This window comes from Alligator sinensis, unplaced genomic scaffold (assembly GCF_000455745.1).
Source record: "Alligator sinensis unplaced genomic scaffold, ASM45574v1 scaffold811_1, whole genome shotgun sequence".
In the NCBI taxonomy this organism is placed as follows: domain Eukaryota; kingdom Metazoa; phylum Chordata; order Crocodylia; family Alligatoridae; genus Alligator; species Alligator sinensis.
In genome coordinates this window covers 526,293-537,286 of record NW_005842579.1, presented here as the reverse complement: position 1 = coordinate 537,286, position 10,994 = coordinate 526,293, and the positions used below count along the sequence as shown (strand labels likewise).

General features: G+C 53.2%; 1 protein-coding gene across 1 annotated transcript in view; it reads right to left on the bottom strand.

Moving 5' to 3' along the window:
* The window catches only part of RHBG (Rh family B glycoprotein), a 12,424-nt gene extending 1,477 nt beyond the window's left edge, over window positions 1-10,947 (bottom strand). Inside the window, exons 1-8 of the mRNA XM_006032610.3 lie at window positions 10,710-10,947; window positions 5,593-5,779; window positions 4,472-4,622; window positions 3,459-3,606; window positions 3,100-3,266; window positions 2,534-2,671; window positions 2,012-2,145; window positions 1,329-1,450 (exon numbers count right to left, since the gene is read on the bottom strand). Coding sequence (XP_006032672.1) covers window positions 1,329-1,450; window positions 2,012-2,145; window positions 2,534-2,671; window positions 3,100-3,266; window positions 3,459-3,606; window positions 4,472-4,622; window positions 5,593-5,779; window positions 10,710-10,899 — 1,237 coding nt within the window. The 5' untranslated portion in view covers window positions 10,900-10,947. The remainder of the gene's footprint in view (window positions 1-1,328; window positions 1,451-2,011; window positions 2,146-2,533; window positions 2,672-3,099; window positions 3,267-3,458; window positions 3,607-4,471; window positions 4,623-5,592; window positions 5,780-10,709) is intronic.
* Window positions 10,948-10,994: the final 47 nt, after the last annotated feature.

Below are 10,994 nucleotides of genomic sequence, written 5' to 3'. Positions count from 1 at the left end.
GTAGGGAAGATCCGGGTCAGTTCTTGACTCTGCTACCAATTTCTCATAAGACCCAGGGCAAGTCACTTAGTTTTTCAAAGACTTTGAACTCTGCAGGACTTCAGGGGGTGTTAGGCTCTAAATGCCTGTAAAAATCATACCCTAAATTTACCCATGGCCTGGTTGCTCTCAGCAAGGCAAGGATTGTGACTGTCTCGTCTCACCTCTTTGGGGCAGGGACAGTCTAACGCAGAGGGGGCCGTATTAACCTCACACCCTCCCTGAGTGCCCCTCTGATCCCTGCCTCTGTCCCATCTGCTGCTCTTATATCTGCCCCCAGGCCAGACAAGATCTCACTGCAGCCCCACTGACAGGAAATATATTCATTAACGATCTGGAAGATGGGATGGAGTGCATCCTAAGCAAGTCCGTGGATGACACCAAGCTGCGGGGAGTAGCAGATAGGCTGGAGAATAGGGCTAGGATTCAGAGTGACCTAGGCAAACTGGAGGACTGGGCCACAAGAAATCTCATGAGGTTCAACAAGGACAAGTGCAAAGTCCTGCACTTAGGACGGAGCAATCCCATGCAGCGGTACAGGCCAGGGGCCAACTGGCTGGGCAGCAGCTCTGCAAAAAAGGACCTGGGGGTGACAGTGGACAAGAAACTGGATGCAAGTTAACGGGGTGCCCTTGTTGCCAAGAACAGCATCCTGGGCTACATTGGTAGGAGCGTTGCCAGCAGATCAAGGGAAGTGATTATTCCCCTCTATTCTGTACTGGTGATGCCAAATCTAGAATCCTGTGTCCAGTTTTGGACCCCTGCACACCTCCCCCCCACTGCAAAAAGGATGTGGGCATATTGGAAATGTGCACATTTTCACTGCTCAGTGGAGGGCAGTGAAAATGGTTTGAGGGCTGAGGCACGTGACTTATGAAGAGAGGCTGAGGGATCTGGGCCTATTTAGTCTAGAGAAGAGAAGACTGAGAACAGATTTAATAGCAGCCTTCAACTCCCTGCAGAGGGGTTGCAATGGGGATGGAGCTGGGCTGTTCTCAGTGGTGACAGATGGCAGAACAAGGAGCAATGGGCTCAAGTTGCAACAAGGGAAATTGAAGTTGGAGATTAGGAAAAACTCTGTCATGAGGAGGGTGGTGAAGCACTGGAACAGGTTCTCCAGAGAGGTGGTGCAGTCTCCATCCTTGGAGGTTTTTAAGACCTGGCTAGACAAAGCCTTGGCCAGGATCATGTACTTGGGGCTGATCCTGCTTGGAGCAGAGGGCTGGATTAGATGCGACTTCCCGAGGTCCCTTCCAACCCTCATTTTCTATGCTTCTATGAAAACTCACCTGCAATGCTCCCTCCAATCACCGCAAAGCCCAGTGTCACGAACAAGGCGCAGAGCTGGGTGATGGCCTGGTAGCTGGCCGTCCGGCTTCCTTGGGCGATGAAAGGGAAGACATCGTACATCCTGCAAGGCAGGTGAGAGCTTAGTCTGACTGGGGAGCCCCTTGTCACCCGTGCTGGCTACACAAGGGCCTTTGTGGCCTTCCAGGGTCTGACGCATCAAGGGTGATCAGTGCCAGTTGTATTAAGGCCTTAAACACCCCCAAACCTTGGAGCTGATATATCCATACAGCGAAGGGGCACCATACCCCAGCCCACCTGAGTGAGTTAAATCAAGCTAGTAGGGGCAAGAGCAGTAAAGACCCAGCACAGTGGGCTGTGGCACCTGTTAGCAGCCTGGATGCTCTCCTGCAGAGCAGGGATGCTAGCAGAGCATACACAGCCTAGCTACTAGCATGCTCTTATGCCTCTCTCACTTCTGTGCTAGCTGGATTCAGCTAACACAGGGACGTGCTCCCTTAGCACCTATGGAGCAGTGTGCAGGCAGCGGTGGAGATTTCCCATCTCCCCATCACTGGCTGGGGAAAGGGGGCAGGGGCTGCTATTTGGAGAAGCAATCTAGGGGTGCTTCAGGCAGGGGGTTTGAGTAAGGCCTCTTGCTGAAGTGGTGCCCAGTGGTCCTCACCCGTCACCGTAGACATCATGCGTTGCCAGCGCTGAGACCAGCACACCAAGGAGGGCGCCCAGCACCCCTGGCATCCCATGGAGGTTGTGGACGCCGCAGGTGTCCTGTATTTTCAGCTTGGAGTCCAGGAGGGGCTAGGGAGAATGCAGAGCAATGGTGAGGTTGGGCAGGGCCACATGTTAAGGGCATGTCTCAGCTGGGATGTCAGTCCTACCTGCCCTCTCCCACTAAACAAGGGCCAAACCATGGAGGAGGAGGCAGCATGAAGCTCCCCCTCCTGCCCTCTGTCTATCTGAGGTTGCTCTAGGGGATGCCCGAAACCCAGGTCTGTTGGGAGCAACCCTGGAGTTTCTTTAGCATTGACATCCTGGGGTGCTTAAGGGGTGCCAGGCAGGCAGCCTCGTGGCTGGAACAGTCTCCTCCAGATGTACATGGGGGTTTAGGGCCTCTGTGTGCTGCTCCAGTGAAACAGGCTTGTCGTGCCCATGAGGATTGGGCCCCAAGTGCTGTCAGGCCACTTACTGTGAGGAATTTGAAGCCAAGAGTAGAAATGAGGCCGGCGAGGAAACCAGCAGTCATGGCTCCGAAGGGCGTCAGCATCATCTCGCCGGCCGTGCCAACCACCACCCCTCCGGCTAGAGCTGCATTCTGGATGTGGACCTGGAGAGAGAGCTCAGAGTCACGGGGGGCTCCCACACTCCCCATCCAGTCCCAGAGAAGGAGATTTGGTGAGGTCCAAAGAGGCAGCCAGTTCCACCTTGGCTGGCACCTAGCACTTCATTTAGAACTGGTGCAGATCAGGAGAATCGGACCATTTTGATCTGTACTGCAGGTCAACCTGCCACAGAAATGCATTGGATTGACCTGTAGCTGGGATGCAGCTCCCCAGACTACAGGTCAACCTGCCATAGGAACGCATTGAGTTGACTTGGTGCCCAGCTGCACCTCCCCAGGCTAGAGGTCAACCTGCATCTCTCCAGGTGTCCAGGATCAGGGCTTCTACTCTGCACCCTTATGCCCAGGCCTGGACAGTTTTTTCCCCAAGAGGGAACCACGGCAGTGGAACAGCGGGATGGGGATGGACTCACCATATCTAGCTTGCCCTCCCCATTGATAAGGGATGACATGCCGAAGGTGGCCAGCGTGCTGGCAGCCAGTGAGAAGTATGTGTTCACTACTGTCCGGTGCTGGTCATCACCGTGGGTGGTGATGGCTGAGTTGAAACTGGGCCAGAAGATCCACAGAAAGAGCGTGCCTGCAAGGAAGGGGAAGCACAGAGCCAAGGTCAATGTGTTTCCCACACCGCTGATGACCAGGGATCCTGTTTTTTTCTGATTTAAAAAAAAACAACAAAAAACCCCAATTTTCAGATTTAAAAGAGTAACCCCAAATCCATATTTTTCCACGATTAAAATGAAACACCATCATATATCTCCAGAGTCCTTACCAATCATGGCAAAGACATCCGAGTGGTACACAGAGCCTTCCCGCTGTCTGCTCTTGTCCAGCTGGGGCCGGTACAGGACCCGTGATACCATCAAGCCGAAGTAAGCCCCAAAGGCATGGATGGTCATGGAGCCCCCAGCATCCTTGGCCTGGGTGATGCAGGAGATAAAAGGCAGTGGTGACTAGGATGGGGAGGGCAGGCTGTGTGGCAGGACAGGGCCTGTCGCAAGCCAGCAGCAGATGTTGTGTGAACTCCGAGTCTTCTGCATCAATGCTCATAGGATCATAGACAAGTCAGGCTGGAAAGGATGTCGGAGGGTCATCCAGTCCAACCCCCAGCTCAAGGCAGGATCAGCCCTGACTTATCCCTTCCAGCCCAGTGTCTGTCCAACCTGCCCTTGAACATTTCCAGGGGTGGAGACTCAACTACCTCCCTAGATGCCTGTTCCAGTGCTTGACCACCCTCCAAGTTAGAAAGATCCTCCTTACATCTGGAGTCCTGTGTCTAGTTTTGGGGCTCCCTCACTACAGAAAGGATGTGGACATCTTGGAGAGAGTCCAGTGGAGAGCAATGAGGATGGTTCAGAGGTTGGAGGACATGACTTATGAGGCGTGCCTGAGGGAACTAGGTTTATTTAGAGAGAGAAGAAAAGACCAAGAGAGGATTTAATAGCAGCCTTCAACTCCTTGAAGGATGGTTGCAAAGAAGATGGAGCTGGGCTGTTCTTAGTGGTGGCAGATGACAGAACAAGGAGCAACAGGCTCAGGCTGCAGCAAAGGAAGTTGAGGTTAGATATTAGGAAGAAAAGAACTATCTCACTAGGATGATAGTAAAGCAAGGGAACAGGCTACCCAGAGAGGTGGTGAAGTCTCCATCCTTGGAGGTTTTTAAGACCCGGCTCGACAAAGCCTTGACTGGGATGATGTAGCTGGGGCTGGTCCTGGTTTGAGCAGGGGGTTGGACTAGATGTGACCTCCTGAGGTCCCTTCCAACCCTCATTTTCCATGACTTACCCCCAGGAGGCTGAGCAGGATGTATTCATTAAGGCCGAAGAGTGTGACCTCAAACAAGGTCATCAGGAGCAGCTGGACGGGGCTCGTCTTGCCCAGAACTGCTCCGAAGGAGATCAGGACGGCTCCGGAGCAGAAATCGGCATTGATCATGCTAGCAGAGAGAGAGAAGGCAGGAGGGTTGGCATGTGGCTGAGGACAGTGGGTGCAGAGTGCCAGCCCCAGCCACCGCTTCCCGCCCTGAAGTGAATTCTGCACAGCCAAATTTCACGCTCTGTTCAGTTTTAACAGTCCCTGAGGAGGCTGAGCTGGTTTGTGCCAGTTCTCTGGGCAGTCACAGGATACCCACACTAGAAAGGGGGGAAATAACTCAGCTAAGAGTGGGCACAAAACCTCTGAATGGATTAAAAAGCCTAGGCTGGTTTGTGAACAAGCGAAGGGGGGGGTTAGATCTTAGCTCGAGGGTGTTGCTTCCTCCTGTGCAATGAAATATTCTGGCCAAGCAGGAAAATGGCTTTTTCCTGGCCTTGAAATCTATAAATAAAGCCCTGTTTCCATCCAGGTCTGTATTAAACAGCTGCAGCCAAAATCAGTCCTCTCTTGTGCTCGGTGCTGTACGCAGGCATCCTAGCAGAGACTCTCTGCCCCAAGGAGGTGGTAGGTTCACTGCTCAAGAGAAATGAGCTGTTACTTTATTAAACAGGTGACACTGGGAGTCAGTAGCAGACAGAGGACTTGAACCCACCTCTTCTTTGTTTCAGGGTGAACAGCAACACCAACTTCCCCACCCCTTTTGCCTACTGAATGAATTAGCAAGTTGGGTTTATAACCTGCATTTCTCACTTGCGTGGTAACCTGGAGAAGAGCTGCCTGTGACCCAGAGAAAGCTGCATGCTAATGCATGTGGTGTGATGCCTGCCGGCCTATTTAAGATCCTCGTGTGGCCCGCATTTCTATAGCTTCCAGATGCCTTGCTGTCTTGGAAGCACTCATCCTCAAACACCCTCCACTGAGCGGGGACAGTGCCATTATCTCCCTCCCGCGGAAAGGGGAGCGAGATGTAGAGTGGTGAAGTGCCAAGGTGGGGATTTGGAGCTATCTGGGTCTCAAGAAAGCACCCTCACCTCTCGATTCCAACGTGAATTTTGCCGTTGTGGAAGGAGTGGAAGAAACCCTGGACCAGCGTGGACCACTGTATGGCAAAGGCCGCAATCAGGAAGTTGAAGGCAACGCTTCCGAACCCGTAACGCTTCAGGAAGGTCATCAGGAACCCAAAGCCGATGAAAATCATGGTGTGGACATCCTGGAAACCTGAGGAAGGGATTAGAAGTATTGCAGACCCAGCGGAGGGGGCAGACGAAGAGGATTTGCGAACAAGAATTTAAAGTTCTTCCTTCTCCCTCCACCCCAAACCCCTCGAAATATAGCAGCAAGGTTGGTGTCTGACGTCTTCCTCTGAATGCTGCCGTGGGTCTAAAGGAAAAAATGAATAGGGCAGGGGAAAAGCCACAGAAATGTTTAATCAGTTGTCCTGGTATTAGCACATAGTGCGGAGTTAGCCAGAGAATCGGCTCCCAGGGGGTGGGTGCAGGGCAGCGCCAAGTCCTCATTTTACTGTGAGAAATTCCCATTGCAGCCCCTCGTCCCCCTGTTTCCACTGGGGCTTGGAGCCATCCCCACCTTGCTTTCACCACCCTCCAGAAGCAGCATTTGATCACTGAATGACCTTGGGCATCTCCTGAGTGCGGACGTGAGCCGGCTGGGGACCCTTTTCCTAGGTTCTCCCCAGGGGATGGTGCCCCATCCTGAGGGCTGCTGCACCCAGCTGCGTCTGCAGCCACTTTGATCCGCTGCCTTTTGAGCCAAATGTACACACTGGAGGCCCTGACATCAGAGATCTTTCGCAAGAGCCGAGGACATTAGTCAAAGTGTCTGGGCAGGGCTCCAGCTTTGGGTTTCACCACTCACTCTCTCTACCACCAAAGAGACTAATTTTTGCTTCTGGACAAGAAGCTGTTACGTAGCACTGCATTTCAACAAGGCAGGAGAGAGGGGAAGGGAGTGCAGTGGTGGCCTTAGGATCATTGGGGCCCTGGGCAAGAGAGTCATTTGGGGCCCCTTCAAGGCATAAGTTGAAGAAAGAACAATGTTTTTAGTAAGTTGAAGAAAGAAAGAGGGGGAATTAAATAAATAGTCAAGTGTTAAAATGCAAATAGAGCCACTTCCTTGCAAAAACTTCATTCCCCAAAAAATGTGTTGCAAATTTTGGGGCCCCCTGAAGTGTGGCAGTCACCCAGTTAGTTTGCCCTCTCCTAAGGCCACTACTGGGTAGTGCCCTGTCTAAGCACTCTGGAATCGCTCAGGCTGCCCCATAGAGTTGCAAGCCTAATTATTAACACTGTGCTTGTAAAAGCTGCATTTCCACCTGGACCCGGACATGGTAATATTATGGGAACATGGCCAGCAGTGCGTAGGCCTTTGTGCGGTCCCTTGCATGCATGCATCTCCAAACACTTGGCCAAAGCAGGCCATTGCTGAGCTCTCCTCCCGATTTCAGTGCACATGGTATTATCCCGATTTCCAGTGCATGGGTTTTTGCTGTTCTTGATGAAGCCCCAGCTCCTGGAGTTGAGGTGCTGGGTGAGAATCTCAGCTTCTGTTTAAAAATAAAAGGGTTTTTCCAGCCCTGTAAAGGGGGGGAGGGGGAGGGGGAGGAGGATGGAGAAAGCAAGGAGTGAGAGAGGCCTAAAGATACAGCTGCCAGAAGGTGGTATGAAGGGGAAGTGCTTTGAGATCAACCTAGGGCACGAGACCCTCAGGGTAATGAGAATGGGGCCCTCCACCCTAGAGGGGCATGCATAGGGGTGGTGTTTGCTGCCTGTGGGGGGGCAGTGGGATATGTATCTGGAAAAGCAATAAGCAAGAGAGCAGTGTCCATGCAGGGGCTACCTGTCTGGTCTCACGCTCCCCTCCCGCCAGGTCCTGTGCTCCCTCCTTGTCTCCAAGCTAAATCAGCTTGCTGGGCACTGAGCTCATCTATAGGTACGAGCCAGCCACGCTCCACTCGGGCGACTGATGCTCACTTATTCCAGCCAACTATCTAGCCCCCTTTCCCCTCTCTGCTTCCAGCCAACACTTTGTCACTTGTGACAGTCTCAGGTAGGGCCAAGCCCAGACCGAGTCTGGCTCTCCCCTTCCTTGTGACTTCAGGCCCATGCTGCTGCATGCTTGAGCTGGTTCTCTGCTGTCCAGCACCTGGGGAATTCATTCATTGCGGGAAAACACCCCACCATTTCCGTATACTGGGATTACTCTTGCAGCCCTTGAAATGGGCCAAAAGGGCCTGGCTTTGAGGGCCTCTTCATGCTGCCAGAGGGGTCCAAGAAACAGGCCTGTGATTCAGGTCAATGGGACAGCACAGAGCCCCAGGAGCTGGGGGAAGTGGTGCGCTCTCATGTGCAAGGTGCTCACGCACGCTGCTAGCGGGGCCCAGGAAGGACCTCCCTGTATCTGCACAGTCCCTGGAGGGGAATCCGTGGGTCAGGCTGGTGCAGAGGAAGGAGGGGGTGAGTCATTGTCTGTCTCAGCTCTGGGTGGAGTTGCCCTTGGCAGGTGGAACTGGGAGAACCTGTATGGTTTTCCCCTGCCAAGCTCCCACCCCTGGGGTGTCTTGACCTCAAGAGAGGCTCCGAGTTCTGCAATCTTTGCCCCTTTCAGATTTGCAGCTGTCACTCGAAGGCAAGAAAGAGCATGTTTTGCAAGCGCCGCCGCTGACCCACACGCTCAGGTGAGCTGTGCAAAGCCCCTATTTGGCTCTCCGAAGGCAACCCCAGCCCTACTCTGTGTTTTGCCGTTCCAGGGGTAAATATTTCACCAGGGTTCACGATCCCAGCTCTTGTGACAGCTATCACGGGATTTCTTATCCCCACCGTTGGTCAAGGCTCATTTGCAAGGGTGTTCGTTGCAAACCTCTAATGCTGTGCTAGGGGATTGACTGTGTGGGAATTTCTCCTTCAGGTCAGCCTGGCAAAGGTGGTGGGGAGCTCTGCTCTCCCGTATAGTGTGGGCATGCGTCTCCACCTGGAGTCCCCTGAGCATAGAGGAATCACTGACTCTTTGGCAGGGCATGGGCAGTGCCTCCATGTCCCCTGCTTTTTACCTGTGGCTCTTTGCAGGGTATGTGGCCCAGCGACATGTTTTGGGGTGAAGGGTTGGGGTCGGATGGTTTTAGGCCTTTGGCTACCTTCCGAGGCAGGGGGCTTTATGCCCCTATGAAAAGGATGACTGTAAGGTGCTGGCAGAAGGACTTGCTGTTCTGTGCTGTACAACACCTAGCACAGGGGAGTCTTGATCCATGGTTGGGTCAATATAGGGCCACAGTGAAGCTGTCCAAAAGTGTGTGATGTTTGCTCCTGCCTTTAGCTCCCACCTTGCAACCCCTATTGCCATTGCAATGCAGTGGGGATGGTGAGGGGTCTGATGTAATGGATCTCAGCTGGGTTAAGCACAGGTTGCTAGGAGCCCCCAAGTGATCCCCAGCTTGCTCTGGCCTCTGAACAACAGCACCGAGGCTGTTGCATTGTGTTTGGCTTCCCTGAAGAAACGTGTGTCTGTGGAGAGCGACGGTACCTGTGACCACAAGTACTGGGTCTTGAGCCACTGGCTGCTAACCAGGATCAGGACCCCATTTAAACCCAGTGAGCTCCTGCTGCCCTTACCCCAGAGAAGCTCTGGGAAGAGATATGTTGTAGGGAAAAGGCTTGCTCACCGCTGGAGTTGAAATGCTAGTAGGGTCAAGACAGACGGGCTTCTATCATGGGGTAGGAAGAGGGGAGGGCCAAGATGCACCCTCCTCTGGGGTGTGGAAGATGCCCCTTTGGAGTAGGAATGAGCTCTGCATTCCCAATCTCCCAGAGTAATGAACAGGTCTAGGAGGGCAGAGGTTAGTCCAAGGTCATAGACTAGGTGGGTAAAGCTGGGTCTCCACTCTGATTCTCCAAGCTAAGTTACCACTCTGTGTGGCAGACCCTATAAACCCAGGAGGAATGGTGCTCAGTGCCGGATCTGCCTTCGGGTATGAGTTATTTCAGTGTACCAGCCAGGGATCCATCCAGCTATCTACTGTCAGCCCTGGTGAGGGGCTATGGCAAGAGATGACATATACCCAGCCAACAGGCTGGGAGCAAGCTCTGCTGCATCCTAGAGCCAAGACCCAGGGCTTCTGCAGCGTTTGTATGATCAGGGCTAACACGCAGGTCCCGGCCTGCGTTTGCAGCCTGGTATCTCTGCTTTGACTCGGTAGCAATAGCTCTGCAGTGTAGTCCATAGGCAAGGCCTGGTGCCTGCAGTGCCTGGGACCATTTCTCTGGCATACGTTTGGCCCTATGGCACTAGACAGAAGAGGATGATCTGATCTGAAGACTGAAAACCAAGGCATGGAGAGGAGCTGAGCAGTCCAGCATCACAGAGGAGAGGAAGGATTTGCACCAGCCAGGTCCATGCCTTGATAGTAAGACTAAGCCAAGTGGAGCTAACTCTTCCCTCAGCTCCCATAAACTACCAGTGTAGGTCTCCCCACATCTCTGTATCCACCTGCCACACTCATGCACACGTGCTCTTGTACTTGATTTTCACAGAATCACAGACAATGAGGGTGGGAAGGGACCTCAGGAAGTCACATCTAGTCCAACCCCCTGCTCCAAGCCAGACCAGCCCCAACTAGATCGTCCTAGCCAAGGCTTTATCTAGCCGGGTCTTCAAAACCTCCAGGGATGGAGATGCCACTCTCTGGGACACCTGTTCCAGTGCTTTACTACCATACTAGTGAGAAAATTTTTCTTAATATCCAACCTAAACTTCCCTTGCTGCAACTTGAGACCACTTCTCCTTGTTCTGTCATCTGTGACCACCAGCTACCATTTTGCAGGGATGGTATTTGGCCCCTGTAGCAGCATATAAAGCCCTAGAGGCGGGCACGCTGTGAATGAAGCAGCCCCCCAGCTATGTTTAACGTGACCATGTTTTAATTTGGGCAGCTAAGATGGTGACATCCACAGGGGCTCGTCTGGGATTTGAGTGACTCAGCATTAGGGACTGAGGACAAAGTTTCCCCTATTGCAGCGGATCCCTGCTTGATCCCTACTTGACCCCTGCCTCCATTGCAGCATTTGAACATGGGTGAGAGATGGCACTCGTGCCAGCCCAGAAAGGATTCGGCAAGGGGAAGGAGCTCTGTACTCACTTGGGTAGCGAAAGTAAAAGTCATTGTCCAGGTGGCTGGTGTTGCGATGATTTAGTTCCTGGTGCCACTGGCTGGCACTGGCCTCCCGGTCGTAACGCACGAAGACGGCGAAGAGGAGGATGGTGAGGATCTCGAGGAGGAAGCATGTTGCTGGCAGCTTCAGCCTTAAATTAGTGGCGTGGCTGGGCATGCTGCTCCAGGGAGGGAGAGACGAAAGTGAAACCTGGCCAGCAGCAGGTGGAACGCCTGTCCCAGCCCCGAGACGGTGGTTAAGTACACACAGCA